We start from the raw sequence: 21,327 nt of genomic DNA on the forward strand, positions 1-21,327 counted from the left end.
ATAGACCTTATACCCCTCACACAAAAACACAAAAACTCAGAGTGGATCATAGACCTAAATTTAAAATGCAAAACTATAAAACATCTAGAAGATACTATATGAGAAAATGTAGCTGACCTTGATTTGGCCACGACTATGAGATACAACACCAAAGGTACAATACTGGGGGAAAAAAATTGATAAGTTGGATTTTATTAAGATTAAAAACTGCTTTTTAATTTAATTTAATTTAATTTTTATTTTTATTTTTTATTTTTTGCTTTAAAAGGTATTTTCAAGAAAATAAGAAGACAATACACACACTAGGAGGAATGTTTACAAAAGACATATATGGATAAAGGACTCATCCAAAGCATAAAAAGAACTCTTAAAACTCAACAATAAGGAAACAACACAATTTAAAAATGAACAAAAAGTCTGAACAGATATCTCACCAAAGATGATAAGCAGATGACAAATAAGCATATGTAAATGCTGGACAACATATGTCATTAGGGAATTATAAATTAAAACAACGAGATGTCACTACACACTTATTAGAATGACTAAAATTCAAAACACTGACAAACACCAAATACTGAAGAGGATGTAAAGCAACAGGAACTCTCACTCATTTTTCAGTGGGACTGCAAAATGGTACAGCTACTTTGAAAGACAGTTTGGTAATTTTTCACAAAACTAAAACTGAACATACTCTTCCCATACAATCCACCAATCATGCTCCTTGGTATTTATTGAAATAATTTGAAAATGTATGTCCACGCAAAAACCTGCACACAAATGTTTACAGCAGTTTTGATCAGAATTGCCAAAACTTAAAAGTAGCCAAGATGTCCTTCAAAAAGTAACTGGATAAGAGAAAGACATGATCTCACTTATGTGTGGAATCGAAGTTTCGTGCAATAGGCTTTCCTTCACCTGGCTGCCAGCACCAGTTTTCCGCCAGCACCAGTTTTCGTCTGGCCACCCGCAGATCGGAGCGCCTCCCGAAGGCTGAGGGCGGGACTCGGGAGGCGCTCCGATCTGGGGGTGGCCAGAGGAAAACTGGTGCCCGCAGCCACGCAATCAGCCACCCCGAGTTCCACCACCTGCGTCTTCCGCCTGCCCCATGGGTCCTCCCACAGCGCTGGCCGTTTAGGCAGGCGGGAGGAGCGGGGGGCGGGGACTCACGAGTCCCCACCCCCCGCTCCTCCCGCCAGCCAATCGGCCACCCTGAGTCCCGCCCCCCGCGCCTCCAGCCGGCCCAATCGTGGGCGTAGCGGAGTGATGCAATTTGCATATTACCTTTTTAGTATGTAGGATGCGCATAACCCATGGACACAGACAGTAGTGCAGTAAAGGCCTGGGGGGAGGGGGGAGAAGAGGGTTAATGGGGGTGGGAGGCGACATCTATAATACTTTCAACAATAAAGATAATTTTTTTTTAAAAAAGATAAAACAAAAAAATAAAAATAAAAAGTAACTGGATAAACAAACTGTAGTACACCATACAATGGAATATTATTCAGCACTAAAATGAAATGAGCTATCAAGCAATGAAAAAACATGGAAAAAACTTAAATGCATATTGCTAAGTGAAAGAAGCCAATATGAAAAGGCTACCTACTGTATGATTCCAACTATATGACACTGTAAAACAAGTAAGACTATGGAGATAATAAAAACACCAGGAGTTTCCAGAGGTTCTTTGGGAGAGTAGGCAGATGGGATGAATAGGTCAATCACAGGGGTATTTAGGGCAGTGAAGCTATTCTCCATGATACTAGAAGGGCATTTATTACACATTTGTCAAAACCCATAGACAAATGGGGTGGGGCACATCCAACCGTGAAATAATTTGTTCTGGCCCTGCCAAAGCATTAAGGGTGAGTTAATTAAATGTTTGACCAAATATAGCAGGCTGATTTTTAAGTTGATAATTTTGTATGGCCTGCGAATGATGTTAAAAATAAACAAATGGCCCTTGGCAGAAAAAAAGGTTTCCCACTAGAGTGAACCCTAATTAAAACTAAAACTTGTTGATCACGATGCGTCAATGTTGGTTCATCAATTATGGTTCATCAGACGTGCCACTGGTGAGGACTTGATGGTCAGGGAGGTTGGAGAAGGGGTGACCCTTCATACTTTCCACTCAATTTTGCTGTGAACCTAAAACTGCTCTAAAAATTAAAGTCTATTCATTATTTTAATACATAATATTAAATATTAAGCAACTTTAATTTAAACATGTAATTTTAAAAACAAAAATTAAAATGTAATATGAAAATCTTTTTCCCACTTGCTTCTTACTATTTTCACAAACTACCCCAAATTCTTGACCATGATATTTTTATATGTTTATTGATTTGAGAGAGAGAGAGAGAAAGAGAGACATTGATGTGAGAAACATCAACCAGTTGCTTCCCACACATGCTCACACCAGGGATCAAAACCGGGTTATGTGCCCCAATCAGTAAGCAAAACCGCAACTTTTTGGTCTACAGGATGAGCCACACTGGCCAGGGCATTGACCATGATATTTTAAAAGTCTGACTAAGAGCTGGATCATTTAGGAAACAATAAACATTTAGAGGAGGGGGATGGTAAAAGAAAACTAAAAAGTTATCAACATGACTTTATGTTTGAGGAATAGTATAGTCTTAAATATTTCATAGATATAAGAATCTAGAAAGAGTGATCTAGGGAGGTGGGGGGAAAAGCCAGGAGTTAAAAGTATACCAAAAAACTATCATTTAAACAAGGTGACTTGGGGCAAAATATGTTAAATTACCAAAAGATTTTAGGTTAAGAGAGCAAAACCATCTTTATAATAGATTTTTATTAAAGCTAAAATTAGCTTTCAAAATCCACTTTTTCAGTTAACTATATATTAGATGTGAAGCTTTGTGACAGTTCTCCTCTTCCAATGGACTTACACTCTCAATGAGAAGGCACAGTGGACACAAGAGAAATAGATATTAGTCAGAAGTGATAAATGATTAGTTGGGAAAGCATGGTTGATTGAAATATCTTTAGCCTTAATAATTTGTGTTAACAAAGATTCCATTAAATAAGGTAGTAAATATCACCACATTTTGCAAGGAAGATAAACAATTTTACTTTGGATGTGAACTTTGAGGTATTATAGGTATTTAGTAAACAGATGGAGCTCAGAAGTCAATGCCAAACTGCTAGTCTAAAAATCATTACAATATGGGATGATAGATGTTAACTGAACTTACTGTGGTAATCATTTCATAATATATGTGAATCAAGTCATTATGCTGAATACCTTCAACATCTACAGTGCTATATGTCAACTACATCTCAAAACCGAAAGTAGAAAACAAACAAACAAAAAAAAGATCTTTAGAATAAAGGTGAAGATGAAAGACATAGGAAAATTAAGTTAGAGAAAATGGACTGAAAACAGAGCTTAGAAAAAGTTCCTAATCTAAGGGGTAGGTAGCTAAAGAGTGGGAGAGTAGAGAAAGGAAGGTAGAGAAAGAGAGGGTTGGAAGGAGAAAGAGAGAAAAAAAGGAGCCATCAAAGACAGTAAAACAAAACAAACAAACAAAAAACAAACAAAAACTAAACCAAAAAACATGACAGAAGGATGATACTTGTACCTGAGTCTTTAGTCCAGAAAAAAAACTAAAAAAAAAAAAAAAAAAAAAAATTCTTAAGAACAAAAAAAGTGAATACCTCTCATCAATGAAACAAAGACACAGCCACAACCACAAACCACAAACTATTAAAAAAAAAATCAGCCAAAATATATGATAAATGAGGAGTGATGCTAAGAGCTGAACCATGTCCCCTCAGCAGGAAAAAAAATTTCCCTCAAGTTGGGACAGTTTTAAAGCCCATTCAAGGAAACTCTGATTAGAGATATTATGCTTAAATATCTACCTGAGAGAATAAGAAGTTTCTCTAGAACATCATATCTATACTAGACAGAAAAACCAACATGACATTTTTATTATCAATGATCTCGTTTCCTAACTCAGAGAGACTGCCAAATGAGGTAAAAGAGAAGGGAAGCAGTTAGCACCAAACCAAGTACTACATAGACTCCGATGACCCACAGAATCTCAAAGTTACAGTGACCTTCACCGCACTGCAAGCTGAGGTGAGACATATCCCCAGAGCAAAGGAAATGACTTCTGTGAAGGAGTGTTTTAAGATTTAAAAAAAAAAAATCCAAATTGAAGGAAGTACAAACTGATGCCGTTTATCCCCTCTCCCAACTACTCCATACCTGCATCTGACCTCAAACATTTTTCAGGCAATACCTGTTCTTTAATAGAACTAAGCCTATAAAAAATGAGTTAGAACCAGAAAAGAATCAGCAAATAATTTATGTAGAACTACCAAAAATTAGGTGGAAGGATATAGGCAAAATGCCAGATTGAAAAAAAAAAAAAGTTTTCCATGATCTTAAAGAAATTACAGAGAATATGAGATATTTCAAAGTAAAGAGTCCCAAAGAAAAGAATGAAATATCTAAGAAAAGACACAACACTTTTTTAAAGTGATGAAAAGGCATATTGGCAGGCTAAAGAAAAAGCTGAAATTAAGAACAAAACCAAAAAAAAGATTAAAGCTATAAAAACAACAAAAAAGAGACTACTTAGTACAAAACCAGTCAGGTAACTCCATACTGTTTTCCACAGTGGCTGCACCACTCTGCATTCCCATCAGCAGTGTGCTAGGGTTCCCTTTTCTCCACATCCTCGCCAACACTTGTTGCTTGTTGAGTTACTGATGGCAGCCGTTCTGGCAGGTGTGAGGTAATACCTCATTGTAGTTTTAATTTGCACCTCTCTGATGTTCAGTGATGTTGAGCATTTTTTCATATGTCTATTGACCATCTGTATGTCCTCTTTGGAGAAGTGTCTATTCAGGTACTTTGCCCATTTTTTAATTGGATTGTTTGACTTTCTGGTGTTTGAGTTGTATAATTTCTTTACATATTTTGGAAATTAACCCCTTATCAGATGTATGCTATCCCATACAGTGGGTTTTCTTTTAATTTTGTTGATGGTTTCTTTTGCTGTGCAGAAGCTTTTTAGTTTGATGTTGTCCATGAGCTATTTCAACATAAAGGGGCCCAAAGAAAAGAATAAAATACCTAAGAAAAGATACGACACTTTTTTCAAGTGATGAAAAGGCATATTGGCAGGCTAAAGAAAAAGCTGAAATTAAAAAAAAAAAAAGATTAAAACTATGTTAATTTCTAACCTTTCATTACAGAAAATACACTGATACCATAACATAGAGCTAATTTTTTAAATATAATGATCCTAATGTCTTAATATTTTCATAATTTTTTCAACTTCAATTAATTTACTTAGGAAAATTTTGTAAAGGATCATATTTTAATTACTGCAACTTCTTTGGTTTTACAGTACTTTAACTTCTGTTAAGACAAAGTATTACTACTTTTATTTAAACAAAAATTGTATATAGAATAATTCTAATCTTATAATTTTTCTCTTATTTCTCCATCTATAAATATATGTATGTACATGGGTATGTGTGTGTATGTTTCTGGGTATATGTTCATGAAAAGGAGAAAAAAATGTCTGAAATCATGTTCTAAATTATAATGATTATTTATTGGGGTAGAATTCATTTTTTAAATTTCTCCACTCTTTTCTTATTGTTTTTATAGTGAGTTTTTATGTAGTAAGTATATAATTATTATTTAATGCAAATCTGTATTTGAAGAATTTGGTAGGGCAACATTATAGAAATCGTGAGTCTGACTCAAAATAGAAAATTGTATTTGCCTCAGATATTTCTGTATTTTTTCAGCCATTTATTCGCTCATTAATTCAATCAGTAATTGTCTAATACTCACTATGTAGAAAAAATACAAGACATTAAACTGCCTTACACATCTTAAATGCCGTCATATACTTAATAAGAGGATAATTATAAGGTATAATGTCCTAATAAAAGGCACTGATCATATGAAATTTAAAACCCGAAGGAATAAATAACACAAAGACCACTAAAAATCTTAATAATTTTTGCAATATATCAGATGTAGGATTAAAAAACAACAACACCACAAGTCATCTTATTCCAACCTTTAATTAAACAAAAAGCAAAAGCTAAATAAATAAAAATGACATCTCAACATGTTGGAATAGGGTTTGAGCTCTTCTACTCAGAGAAGGGACTGTACTTCCCATGCTAAAGAAAAACACAAAACACTATTCTCTCTTATTTGTTTTCTTGTTATCCAATACCTTCCACCTTGGGATATTCCCTTGAGTTACCTCCCTCTGTACAGCCTACCAGGCTAATGGACTTTTTGGCATAAAGGGGACATTCTAATGCCTTCTTAGCATATTTTCCCCTATGAACACATTTAATCAAATGCCACAGCTCTAATTCCCCATCTCACAACTGTGTTGTTCTTTTTAAGAAACAATCCATAATAATTTAACTGAACAAGCAAAGCACTGGAAATCACCAAATTATAGTAAGCTATTTATCAGAAACATTATAAATTTTGAGGAGGGCGGGGTGATTTTTAATAAAAAGACCACTGGCAAAACCCAAAAGAAGATATATATTCAAAAATATGTATAGTGATTCACATCCTTGGTTTACATCTGTTTTTGCTCTGAAATGGGGGAAAGCCCAGATAACAACTCTTTGAAAAGGTTAAACATAACTTCCCCAGTTGCTTTTTGAAACCCACATGTATAATGATATTTGTTGGCCTAGTCTCCACATATGACTTGAAAAAAAGTGGTACACAATCTCAAAGATGAGGCAAACTGCAGGTATGCAAAAGGAAATGCTAAAAAGTGTACTATTTATATAGTGTTGAAAGCTCTTAGGGAGATGATTCAAAAGCATTTTTAAATAATTCTTTGAAATTTGAAGTAAGTGCATCTAACACCAAAACAAAGATTTTATAAATATGAATGATAAACTTTATATAAGTTATGAATTGCATACGCCTTGCCATTTTCAGAAAAGTGTTTTGCTGGAAGACAAATAATGTGATTATGTATTGCCTTCTTTTTGTTTTATTGGCCCATGATTCTTCATGCCAACATAGAAGAATTCATAGGGGAAGGGGGAATGAAGCTGAGCCATTAAAGTACTCTGATAAAGCACACCTAATTTTCTCTCCATACCAAGAGTGAAGAGTGGAGGGAGAAAGGAGAAGCATTAACAAGATGGAAAGAAAGGTTGTAGGTAAAAGCACAAACAAGAAGTGGGCTTATAACATGGTGCTGGTCTCCCACAGAATGGAAATGGGGACAATGACACAAGATACATATACTAGTATATAAAAGGTCACAAATATGAGCCACAAACCATGGTTAGAAAAATGTGAGAGTGAGTCAGGCACTGCCACCCAGCCGGAGCACCAGCATTCATCACCTCTGCTACAGACAATGGAGCATGGCTGCTGCACTTACAAAGTCAGGTGGTGCCTTTGCTGAAGTTGCTATTCTTGGCTTTAGCCAAGGGCTATAACAATGAAGCATAGTTGGAAGAGCATGGTCTTTGCAGTCATGTAAACCTGGGCTCACAACCCATATCTTCTAGTTCTACTTGCAAGATTGCTTCAACTCTATGAGTCTCACTTTGCTCATGAGCAAAATGTGTACAACTACAACCAGTTCACAGGACTGTCACAATAAATAGTTGAGGTGATGCATGTAAAACGGCTGTTCACTGCTTGGCAGAAACAAAGAAAGTTCAATATGTGAGCTCTTTCCCTATGTCCCTTTCACTTGGTATTCTACGTATCCCAGTAAGATCTAAAACATTCAAAACTCTACTCTTCCTAGTACTAACAGGAAAACTTGCTAATGTTTATGTTTTAATATAATGGTTTTGAAGACTGTACATCGATATAAGTGTTCTTTGAGGGTCCCTTTCATCCCTATGGCATATCATTCAGTCAAATGGGGAACAAATGTAGTGTATCGCAAAGGTGGCTGGACCTGGTGTGACTGCATCTGGGTTCTGCTCATGGTTATACTAGTCATGTGCTCTAGTAAATTAGAGTTGCCCTGAATCTCAGTTTCCTCGTGTAGAAAATGAGAGTATTCAACTAGATGAAGACACCTTCTGGCTTTAAAATGGCATTATATCATCTAAGTATTGCTTGATATTCAACTGGGCTAGGTATTATAAAATGCTAAAGGAACAAATAGGAGGTCCACCCAAATATCAGGAACCTAGAGAGAAAAAAGACAGGTATGTGATAATCAATGAGAGCTATTCATATCCATAAGCACCATGATGAAAACATTAAATAATAATATAAAAGAGAAACATCAGATACTAATATAAAAAGAAATACCCTGTTTAAACACACACACACACACACACACACACACACACACACACACACACACCAAAAAATAAATAAATAAAAAACACCAACTGGTGGATAAAAGAGGAAGTTCTGAAAACAGCCTGAACTTAAAAAGCAAGATGAGATTTAGGCAGAAGCAGAACTTAAGCTCTCAAGCAACCAGTGTTTAAAACACAGATAATATCACCTAATATGTATCTGTCAAAACATAAAGGAGGTTAAAAAAAAAAAAAGACTACCTCTTAAAGATATCAAGATATCTTAAGGCGATCCATTATCATATGTTCTACAGTAAGATATCAATAGTTTGATATAGATAAAAATTAAAAGGCCAAAAGAAGACATTATTGGGAGTGGGGGGTAGGGTACAGAGAAGAGAACTGAATTGAGAAAACTTTAAAATCTGAACTCTTTAGTATGGCATTCCAGACCCTTCACAATTTGGTCCCAACTTTTCTTTCTAGCTTTATCCCCAACATCCCACTACCAATAAATCTCATACTCTTGGCTTAAAGGGGCTATTCATCATTCCCTGATTTGTAGCCCCAAGTGACTGAAAATAAGGGAATGTGACTTAAAATAAAAACAAGATAAATCAAAAAGAAATATGAAAATCTCTCTGCTTCTCTAGCTCTTAAGACTTCTCTGCAACTTGACAGAATGTCTCAACATATCTAAAGGGAAAATGCATCAAAAAGAAGGTGGAGGAGGGGGAGGACTGGTGAGCAAAGGAAGCAGAGAAGCAACCTAGGCAAATGTTCACAAGATCAAACTAAGCCAGGGGAGAGGAAATCTGGGCTGAGTCGACCCAAATAATATGGTTTACTTGGCAAATCTCTGCCTAGAGTGGGTAAGGGAGCCTCAAGCTAACTCAGTTGAAAGATACCTCTTCAAACAAATAACCCTTGGGTCTTCTTTCCATGCTCAACAGGGGATCTCTGTCAACATGGCTCCTATGTATCTTGCCAGAAGAAAGAGAGGGCACTGGTCAGAAACGCTGGGTCAACTTGACAGCTGTATTTCTCAGTCATCAATTGACCTCCATATTAACAACTTGGCTTCCCAAGAAGCCTGCCTACTGGGAAACAATGTACTGATCTGCCAAATCAAGCAATCCAGTCTGCTGGACAGTTGCATTTCTCATTGGAAATTAACAAATTGACAAGTGCACAAACATATATATATTTGAGAGGAGGGGGGGGGGTTAATCTGTATATCAATTTCTAGGAGCATGACTAATGTGACCCTGCCCTGAGAGACGTCCACTCTCAGGGGGTCCAGCATATCAGATACCTGAAAGTGTAAGGTCAAACACTAGACCCTGGTCTGCAAAGACTCCATGAAGAGGAAGGCCGGTCACTGAGGCCTACTGGCAACTATGCATAGCTCTGCAACAAATGCCTTTAATGTTCACATTACAACATGTGGCATATATTTTTGTGATTTCATTCCTCTATTCATACAATATTTCCTTTTTCCAAAATGCCCTCCTCCCACCACTTCTCCACCTGGAAAACAACTCTTCCTCCTCCACTTTCATCTTTTCTTCCCCTCCTCCTCCTCTTGCCCCTCCTCCTCCCCCACCTCCTCCTCCCACTTCTTTGAGGCTATAGTTCAAATGTCAGTTCTCTGTCACATCTTCCCAAACCACTCAGGTAAAATTAATCACATCCTCCTGGGCGCTGTCATAGCAACCAGTGTCCACCTCCCTCTGCCTGTGCTCTCAAATCAGAATGGGGAATTCAGACTGACTCCTCCCATTACCTGCTCACCTCCCCAGCAAGGCACATGCATCCATCTATACTAACAACCATCATGTGTGCTTTGAGTGCTCACTCAGTGTGCACTGAGGAGAAGATAAAGGGCCGACTATGGATAGGTAAGGAGGTGGATGTGAAATAATTCCATACAGGGAGAAAACAGCATGACCTGAGAACTTGAGACTAGATGAGGTCTGTGTGAGAAGAGAACAAGGTCAAGAGCAAAGGGTTCACTAAATATGACTGAAGAAAATAATGGGGAGGAAACTTATGAACAAATTATTAAGGGTCCTGAAAAGTTGATAAAAGGGGTATAATGGGATTGAGTAGGCAAGAGAAAACCTTAGTAAGTTCTCAGAGAGAAGAGGAACATCAGGAATTTAATAAAGAGCAGAATGTGGTTGTAAAAAGAACTAAAAAGGACCAAAGATGGGGGCCAGAGTTTGAATTTCCCCCTCACTCTCACCCAACCACACATAATGACTAGCAAGTTATTAAACTCCTATAAGCTTTAGTTTACTTATTTATTAAATGGAAATAATATCTACCCTGCACAGCAGTTCTGAAAATTAAATGATATTATCTAGCACAGTAACTAAGATACTGTACCAATCTACAGTAGCTGCTACTGTGCCTGGTTATACAGATATTACTCTAGCCCTGTAAGGAAAGTAAATGAAAGCAAATGGCTGGAAGGTGAAATGCCATTTAATAGGAAATTACAATAGTCCCTTGATTGGGCACAGGTACAGACTTAAAGTCACATTTCCTTGGCTTTAGTAATATCTCTTCCCTTATTCAGCAATGATACCTCAGACAAGTCACCTCTTTCAGTACATATTTTCTGACCTGCAAACTGGAGTAATAAACTCTAGCCTTCCTATTTTACAATTTGATTATATTAGTTTAAATAGAAAAAAATACATTTTAAAGTGTTTCACACACTATAAAATACTTTGGAGAACAGGAAGAAATGAAGAGAATAGTACAAATTTAAGAAATATCTTCAAAAAAGACTCAAGGACATTAGAGACATTTGGAGATACCCTTATCCAAATAAAAAATGTCAAGGTATTGAGAATGCTTCTTTAAAAGAAACCCAGAGATTCCGAGGAGAAAGCCCTCTGAAGGAGATGCTTGGGAAAGGTCTGTTCGGAGGCAAAAGCACATCTAAATAAAAGCAGGTGCAAGGGCAGCACTGGCTTTGGGTGAGGGGCACTGATGTGAAGTGGAGCCCTGAGAATGGCCAGCAACAGCCATCAGAGTGACATATAAGAAAAATGATGATTTGTCTATGACACACATGCAAAGAAAGGAGAACTAAAGTTGTAATATTCAAAATGCAGTAGGCAAATACCTAGCAAAGGGCAAGGACAAAACCCACCCCATAAAGAGAAGACAGGTATTACGAAAAATGTGTGGGCAGCAAAGCTCAGAGCAGAAATCCAAAGTGCACGCAAGAGAAAAGCCAAGGTCAGGTGGCATTAGCATGTCAAGGAGATTGAGAACTGAGGGGGGGAAATCCTCTACCATTGGCTAGAATGTGGTCACCGGTGACCTTCAAGAGTGCAGTTCCAGTACAAAGGTGGGACCAAAGCCAGATTTCAAGGAGTTAATCATAATTCTATGATCCTAACCCGAAATAGCAGTTGCCAGTAAACTGAAGGTGAAATTCACAGATAAGAGAAAAGCGCATTTAATAATTGAAAGGGGACAAACTTTATCTCAAAAAAGCTTCTTAGGATTTTTAACACTTCCACAGGAGAAAGAAGGACTTTGGTTTTTCAAAATCTCCCAAAAGACATATGTAAGTAGCAAAACCCATGGAAGTTAGATTTTGCTGCCACTGAAGGACAAAAAAAGAGGTTACTTAGCCCTAATAGTGGCCTAAACCTTTGATTACAATTAATTCCCATGCCCTAAATAAGGCATTTCAGTAACTAAGTTATATTAACTATTACAGGCAAATCATAATATCCTTTGAATAAATTACATATTACTAAAAGAAGATTAGTTAATAACATTACTATATTATATTTAATAAGTAAACATTGCTTTCTAATGCCCCAAATTTCCATTTTTTAATGTTTATGTATATCTAAGTAAGACATACAGATATCTTTTTGTGGTTCTGTTCATAAACTACACTAACTGATATTTTATTTAAATAAGTACTCAGAGTTACTTTTGATTACATTTAAAGGTATAATATGCTCAAAAAGGTCAGTTAAAAATAAACTCATTCTAAAAACCATAATGGGGAAAGATGAGTAAAACTCAGGAATAGTCAGGCTGCCAGCATCTGGCTTGAGGCAGGTCTTCAAAATAATAGAACAAACAACGCTAAAATGTGTACATAACCACAAAGAACCATGAATAGACAAAGCAAACTTAAGAAAAAAGAGCAAAGCTGGGAACACCAAGCTTCCTGATTTTAAATTACATATATTGCAAAGCTATAGTAATCAAAACAGTATGGTACTGGCCTAAAAACAGACACACAGATCAATGGAACAGAATAAAGAGCTCAGAAATAAGCCCATGCCTATATGGTCGATTAATTTAGAACAAAGGAGCCAATGGGGAAAGCACAGTCTCTTCAATAAATGATGTTGCGCTGGCCAGGTAGCTCAGTTGGTTAGAGCATCTTCCCGACTCATCAAGGTTGCGAGTTTGATCCCAGGTCAGGGCATATACAAGAGGCAACCAATGAATACATAAATAAGTGGAACAACAAATTGATGTTTCTTTCTCTCTCTCTTCCTCCTTCCCTCTCTCCCTCTATCCACCCATCCTTCCTCCCTCCCTTTCTCTGTCTCTAAAATCAATAAATAAGAATATTTTTTTAAAGATTAAACTAGACCCTATTTTTACCACACACAAAATTTAACTCAAAATGGATTAAAGACTTGAACATAAGACCTAAAACTGTAAAACTCCTAAAATAAAATATAGGGAAATAGTTCCTTGACATCAGTCTTGGTGACTTTTTTTTTAATTGATAACAAAATCAAAGGCAACAAAAGCAAAAATGAATAGGTGGAACTATATCAAATGAAAAAGCTTCTGCAGAGCAAAGGAAACCATCAATATAATGAAAAGACAACCTACAAAAAATATCTGCCAATCACATATCGATAAGGCATTAATGTCAAATTACACAAAGAATCCATACAACTCATTAGCAAAATTTCAAAAACAAATCCAATTTAAAATGGGCAGAGGATATGAATAGACATTTTTCTAAAGAAAACATACAGATGGTCAACAGGCATAAAAAGATGCTCAACATCATGAATCACTAGGGAAATACAAATCTAAACCACAATGAGATATCACCTCACACCTGTGAGAATGGCTATCATCAAAAAGATAAGAAATAACAAGTGCTGGCAAGAATGCAGAGAAAAGGGAATGCTAGTGCACTGCTGGTGAGAATGTAAATTGGTGCATTCACTATAAAAAACAGTATGGAGGTTCCTCAGAAAATTAAAAAATGGAACTACCATATGATCCGCAATTGAATTTCTGGGTATTTATCTGAAGGAAACAAAAACACTAACTCGAAAAGCTATCTGCACTCCCTTGTACATAGCAGCATTATTTACAATAGCCACGAGATGGAAACAACCTAAATGTCCATCAATAGATGAATAAAGACAATAAAGTACATGCATGTAATGAAATGTTATTCAGCCATAAAAAGGAAAAAAATCCTGCATTTACAACATGACTCAGACAAATGAAGACAAATACTATATGATCTCACTTACCTGTGGAATCTAAAAGCAAACAAATAAAAACCTCACAGATACAGAGAACAGACTGGAGGTTAGAAGAGGCAGAGGTTGGGGGGTAGTGTGTGGACAAAATGGGAAAAGGTGGTCAAAAGGCCCAAACTTCCTGTTATAAAATAAGTAAGTCATGAGGATATAATGTACAGTCTGGTGATTACAGTTAATAATACTGTATTATATATTAAAAGTTGATAAGAAAGGAAATCTTAAAAGTCTCATCACAAGAAAAAAATTTTGTAACTATGTGTGGTGATGACTTATTGTGGTGATCATAACACAATATACACACATATTCAATCATTATGTTACACCCCTACAGCTAATATAATGCTATATGTCAATAACATGCCAATAAAATAATTGTTTAAAAAATTTTTAAAGAAGGGAATGAAGGCAATTGTATCTCACTCACCAAAACTTTGTCCTAATTTCAAAAGTGTGGATGATATCAAGTTACTTCTTAGTTTTTTTGCATAATAAAACATTGTAACAAATTAATAAATACAGACATAATAGAAAAAATGTCATTTGGGTCAAGTTTTATCTTTCTCACCTCCAAATCTACTGTCAAAAATACTACTTCACAACAAACTGACCATATAGAATTGGCTCTGTTTTGATTGCCAAGCAGTGGAAGAAACATAATGAAACACACCAAAACAAAATGAACAGAAAAAAGAATCAGTACACCAGAAAAACCCAAGTTTCCTGGATTCTGACTAAGACACACTACAGAATTCATAAGCCCTGGTTTTTAGTGCAGCCCAACCCATTAATAAACCATTTAATTACTACACTACTGAGTTTTTCTCGTTTAGTAAAGAAAAATCTCACCTACTCCACCTACTTCTAAAACTGTTGTGATGATAAAATGAAACAGCATATGTAAGAAATATAAATAATTACATTTGTGAAAAATTATAACTATACACACAGAACTTCAGAAATATAAGGCAGCAATCCATCAATCATCATTTTATAGTACAGATGGATTATTTTAATTAATGCATACAATATGCTTAACAAAATTTTAATATTATAATGCCATTCATTATTTCAGTTATTCTCTGAACTTTCATGAACATACTTAGTTGTAAATGACAATATAGTTAAATCTTGATCAATCAAGTTAAGACTTTTACACTGTTCATAAGGTTGTTTACTCAAGAAAAAAATAATAGCAGTTAAATTCAAATTGGATAAAATATATCTCTTAGCTTCTCTTTTAACGATCTGGTAAGAAAGAAAAACTTAAGTAAATGACAGACAAGATTATTACTATTTAGGGAGGGGTGTGGGATGGGAATGGGGGGATGAGGACAAATATGTGACACCTTAATCAATAAAGAAATTAATAAAAAAAGATTATTACTATTTATATTTCACTTGGCATAGTTCACACAGGTTTTTGTTCTTCTTATAGGTCTGAAATCACCTCTACTAAAGATACAACTCTAATTCTTTTTAAATATTGTTTTCAAGATAGAATCAAACTATTCAACTGTACTTCTTTTTCTCCATAGAATAGTCAAACCTTTCTACCTGATTTTCAAAGGGAGAGTGAAAATCTCTGTTCAAATAAAGTAACTGCATAGAAATAGCTGTTAGATAAAATCATCATGTCATAAAACATGACAGTAGGCACAAGCATTTGAAAAGCACTTCAAGTGTGACCCTATTTGCTCACACTCTAGAAATAAACATATAATCCATGCTGCTTTCTTAATCACTGCAATCTAAATATTGAACAGCTTGGCTCCCAATATTATTTTACCAGCATACAGGAGGAACCAGACTGGCCATTTGGAGGATATTAATCAGTGTAAGAATTATCCATTTCAGAAGCTTAGGTCTCTCTAAGACTGAGACCAGTCTGAAGGCTACATGCAAATCTACAGAAAAGAAAGCTTGCCTTCCAGTACTTTCCAACATAAAGACTGAGAAATCACCTATAAAGAAGTATTTTCGAGTAGACAATAATATAAATGCTCACATTTAACCTAAGGCTCCAGGTGGTGAGCAGATTTGAGGTGAGGTTTGAAAACACTTCAGTGCCTTTTTCTGCAGGGCTTTTCCAGAATCCAGCCCTCCAAGCTTGTCCCTCCATCTCTTTCAGTTCACCACCCCTACCGTTGCCGTTTCCTGAGCAAGCCATGAAATAACTGGAGGAAGGGAAGATGAAAAAAATTATTTCACTACCTTGGTGCCTCAACCTGAATCTCTGGTTTAAATATCTCTGACAATCAATAAATCTTAGCAGAAAGGCAAGTTACACACACACTCACTCACACACACACACACACACACACACACACACACTTACAATTGAAGCTTCTGTGCACCCATCCCTGATCCCATTTCCCTCCCTCTTTCCCAGAGGAAAGCACTTTGCTGACGTGTGTCTATCAGTCTCATCACTGACTATTTAAACATCACCTCCATGTGACTTCTTTTATAGATTTAAACTCCATAACCCATAGGCTGTGACCTATACTGCCCTCTGTATAGCATCTAGTAAAGTAATTGGCATAATGTAATCATTTAAATGTTATAAGTACCTCTAAAAAATTAATAAATATTTAGTAAAATTAATTAAATAGAACCATACATTACAAGGAAAACAAAAATGTAGTTATGAAACTCAGCTAGGCATCTGTTATGTACAGTTGATCCAAAAATTCAAATTATTAAAAAATTGGATTTTTAATTTAAAATACTGAATAAACTTTAAGATACAAAAAGAAAATCAGATTTGAAAAACACATTTTTCATGCAAATAATTCCCTATGAATTCAGCAATTATAATTTGTTCTGATTTTTTTGTTTCGCCACATTAGAAGTTATTTTCCTATATTCCCTAGGCAGCAACAAATAACACCATGCATGAGGACTGATATAATTACATGCCAAAAAAGACAGACCAGCACCCTCACACTCCAAACTCCCCTCTGTGGCTTCTTCATGTCCCATATGTTGCTAATAAAACTGTTTCAATCATACCTATGAGACAGTTTTACTGAAACAGTACCAGGCCTCTTGATTTTCCACAAGGCAAACGATATCACCAGAACTGTTAGAAATGCAAATTTCAAGGCTGAGGTAAATAGTGTGTGTGTGTGTGTGTGTGTGTGTACATAGATACATATATATTTTGGAGCACAGAAACTTGCACTAAAACCACAATTCCAATATCTGATTTTTTTAACTATATATTTTATTGATTTTAGAGAGGAAGGGAAAGGGAGAAAGAAAAAAACACCAATGATGAGAGAGAATCATTGATCGGCTGCTTCCTGCACATACCCCACTGGGAATTGAGCCCACAATCTGAGCATGTGCCCTGACCAGGAATTGAACCATGATCTCCTGGTCCATAGATTGACGCTCAACCACTAAGCCACACCATTCGGGCTCCAATATTTGATTTTTAAGCTCTTAAATGCCCAGCAATGTAGAAATATAGAAGGTTCTAGCATCTGATAACAGTATGACAGTCAAGAAACCAAAAGTGTATTATCATCCTTTAATACTGTTATATGATTTATTCAAATTTCTGACTGGTAAGAAATTATGACAGCCAGAAGACTTGTAATAATTATAGATACAAAAAGGAAGGGAAAATAATGGAACATTGAAGTAACATTAGAAATTTTACAAACCTACTATACTGATAAACAATCCAGTATTCATGTGCCCGACTTCCTACTTCAAGATGTTAAACATTTCCATCACATTATAGCTAAATTCACCATATGTAAAGTTTTCTTATAAAACATGAATGCTAAAAGTAAATGATTAACAAAATATCCCATCTAATAAGAGTAATGTGCAAATTAACCATCACTCCACCACACCCACAAGCCACACCCACCAGCCAATCAGGAGCGAATATGCAAATAAACCCAACCAAAATGGCTACGGCCATAGAGAGCAGGAGGGAGGCTTAGGTTTCCCTGGCAATGGAGGAAGCCAAGCTTTCCGCCTGCCCTGGCCGGCCCAGGCCTCCGCTTAAGGCTACAAAGTTTCAATGATAGAAGATAAATAAAACAGAAATGGCAGCAGCCACAGAGCTGGAAAGAGCAGGAGGCTAGGGTTGCCTCCGGCAATGGAGGAAGCCAAGCTTTCCACATACCCTGGCCAGCCCAGGCCTCTACTTAAGCCTACAAAGTTTCAATTATAGAAGATAAATAAATCCCAACAGAAATGGCTGCCGCCATGGTGGGAGCAGAAGGCTTGGCTCCACTACAGGCTACAAAGTTTCAATTATAGATGATAAATAAACCCCAGATACCAGGGCCTCTGCTTGGGTCGCCGGGGGGCATGGCCGGCCTGCAAACCACAACAGGCCCCTTGGCCAGGCCACCCCATGCCCCAAGGGAACCCCCACCCTGATCCGGGACATCCTTCAGGGCAAACCAGCCGGCCCCCACCCATGCACCAGGCCTCTATCCTATCTAATAAAAGAGTAATATGCAGATTGACCATCACTCCAACACACAAGATGGCTGCCTACATGTGGTCAAAGATTCTGCCCCCATGTGGACACAAGATGGCCACCACAAGATGGCCAGCAGGGAAGGGCAGTTGGGAGGGACCAGGCCTGCAGGGAAGAGCAGTTGGGGGGGGGCAGGCCTGCAGGGGAGGGCATTAGGGGCAAACAGGCTGGCAGGGGAGCAGTTAGGCATCAACCAGACTGGCAGGGGAGTGGTTAGGGGGTGATCAGGCTGGCAGGCAGAAGCGGTTAGGGGCAATCAGGAAGGCAGGCAGGCGACCAGTTGGGAGCCAGCAGTCCTGGATTGTGAGAGGGATGTCCAACTGCCCGTTTAGGCCCGATCCCACTGGGTTTGGGCCTAAACGGGCAGTCGGACATCCCTTGAGGGGTCCCAGTTTGGAGAGGGTACATGCTGGGCTGAGGGACACGCCTCTCCCCCTCCCCCTCGGTGCACGAATTTCATGCACTGGGCCTCTAGTTTTTTAAATAAAAAAGTCTGTAAGCACTGCTATTATAGGAAAATGCTCAATTAGATCAAGGCAAATGCATCTCAATTTTTTCAAGAAAACTTCTGGGGATCCCTCCCTAAAATGTTACTTCAACATGACCTCAATTAGTAAATCCTCTGGGGACAAGACTTTTAATAAGTCAACCAAAGAACAAAAGGAATATGAGGAATTCTAGTCTCCTTTGAACTGCCAAGGCCACAAATAGGAAACACGAGGCAGAGGTGCTGGTTCAAGTACAAATATTTCATTTTTGAAAGAGCTACGGCAGATACAGCAGATTTATCCTCAACACTCACACAACCCCACTCTAGTATGTCTTACAACACAATGATGGCTAGAAAGCTAAAGGGGACTTTTGCTAGACTCCCTTTCAACTTGAGGTCTGCACGTGCCCTGGGTTTCCAAAGCAGGAGCACTCCTAGGAAACCAGGAACGAGAGCCACCAAGCACAGGCAGGTCAGCCCAGGCAGCAATGATGGCGAGCAAGATGATGGTTCTTCTGGGGCCAGCATCAAAAGCCAAGAATCCTCAGTCCTCATTCAGCAGCTTCCAAACCTGGGCTGGGCAGCACGGTTCTTCCGCAGAGATGGCTGTGGCTCCCCCCGCAAGCCAGTTGAAAGTGTGGCTCCAGAAGTTGTTCCTACAAGCTCAGCCTGGAGTCTTCCCTTCTGCTCCCTCAATAACCGCATGAACTATGACAACTTAGTAAGTCCCTTCTGCTTCACCCAGCTTTAAAGATTCTGTTAACTGCCACTAAGAGCCCTTTCCAACATATGGGCCAACCGAACAGGACCCATGAAATCAATTTTCAAATACAATACCCAAACTAAGCTTTAAAATATAAACCTACTGTTGAATAACAGTGTGAATGCACTTAATGCTACTAAATTACATGTACAGAGTGGGACTACAATTGTTCACATGGAAAATAATGTAATCTAATCTAATAATAGACAAATATGCAAATTGACCATACCTCCGACACACCCACAAGCCACGCCCACGAGCCACGCCCACCATCCAATCAGAGCGGGTATGCAAATTAACCCAAACCAAGATGGCTACAGCCACAGAGAGCAAGGTTTCCTAGGTAACAGAGGAAGCCAAGCTTTCTGCCAGCCATTGCAGGCCTAAGCCTCCACTCAAGCTACAAAGTTTCCATTATAGAAGGTAAACAAATTCAAACAAATGGCGGCAGAATGGAGCTTGAGAGAGCAGGCCAGGGTTGCCGCGGGCAACAGGGGAAGCAAAGCTTTCCTCACACCCTGGCCGGGCCCACCCACTTAAGGCAACAAAGTTTCAATTATAACCCCAACACAAATGGCTGCCGGCTGCCCGTGGAGGGAGCCCCAGGCTTGGCTCCGCTCCAGGCTACAAAGTTTCAATTGTAGAAGGAAAATAAATTCCAGATACCAGGGCCTCCGCTTTCGTTGCCAGAGGGTGTGGCCGGCCTGCAAACCACCACAGGCCCCTCGCTCAGGCCGCCCCATGCCCCAAGGGAACCCCACCCTGATCAGGGACACCCTTCAGGGCAAACCAGCTAGCCCCACTCCTGTACCAGGCCTCTATCCTATCTAATAAAAGAATAATATGCAGATTGATCATCACTGCAACACACAATATAGCTGCCCCCATGTGGTCAAAGATCCTGCCCCCATGTGGACACAAGATGGCCACCACAAGATGGCCAGCAGGAGAGGGCAGTTGGGAGGCACCCGGCCTGCAAGGGAGGGCAGTTGGAGGTGATCAACCCTGCCTGAGAGGGCAGTTAGGGGTAACCAGGCCGGCAGAGGAGAGAAGTTGGGGACAAACAGGCTGGCAGCAGAGTGGTTAGGGGGTGTTCAGGCTGGCAGGCAGAAGCGGTTAGGGGCAATCAGGAAGGCAGGCAGGCAAGCAGTTTGGAGCCAGCAGTTTTGGATTGTGAGAGGGATGTCCGACTGCCCGTTTAGGCCCGATCCCTGGGATCGGGCCTAAACGGGCAGTCGGACATCCCTTGAGGGATCCCAGATTGGAGAGGGTACAGGCTGGGCTGAGGGACAACCCCCCTCCGTGCACGAATTTCGTGCACCGGGCCTCTAGTAATTAATAAATAATAATACAAGAATAAACTCTGTTTTGCATATTCACAACTGTAAGCCTACTTTTGCCCCACCTTGTACTTAAAAAAATGTTTAAAATGGTAAATTTTATGTTATATATCTTTTATCACAGTAAAAAAAAAATATTTTCACAAACATACATAAAGAACTATATTCAGGCCTAGGAATCAAGAACTCTTAGGTAAATTTGGTTCTGTAAATTTACTCCTTTTCCAATAGTATCAAGCAAGTAAGTCACTTAGTCTCTTGGTCTGGCCGCTTGGCCTCTAAGAATAAAAAGTGGAAGAAATCTCAATAAAGAGTAGGGATAAGACAAACACTAAAATTCTGTA

The 21,327-nt window shown here is 38.2% G+C and overlaps 1 protein-coding gene across 1 annotated transcript in view; it reads right to left on the bottom strand.

Annotated features, from left to right (window-relative positions):
* Positions 1-21,327, bottom strand: part of GTDC1 (glycosyltransferase like domain containing 1) — a 364,616-nt gene that overhangs the window by 295,927 nt on the left and 47,362 nt on the right. The window contains exon 2 of the mRNA XM_054723540.1: positions 15,889-16,057. Coding sequence (XP_054579515.1) covers positions 15,889-16,050 — 162 coding nt within the window. The 5' untranslated portion in view covers positions 16,051-16,057. The remainder of the gene's footprint in view (positions 1-15,888; positions 16,058-21,327) is intronic.

Source organism: Eptesicus fuscus, chromosome 11, assembly GCF_027574615.1.
Source record: "Eptesicus fuscus isolate TK198812 chromosome 11, DD_ASM_mEF_20220401, whole genome shotgun sequence".
Taxonomy (NCBI): Eukaryota; Metazoa; Chordata; class Mammalia; order Chiroptera; family Vespertilionidae; genus Eptesicus; species Eptesicus fuscus.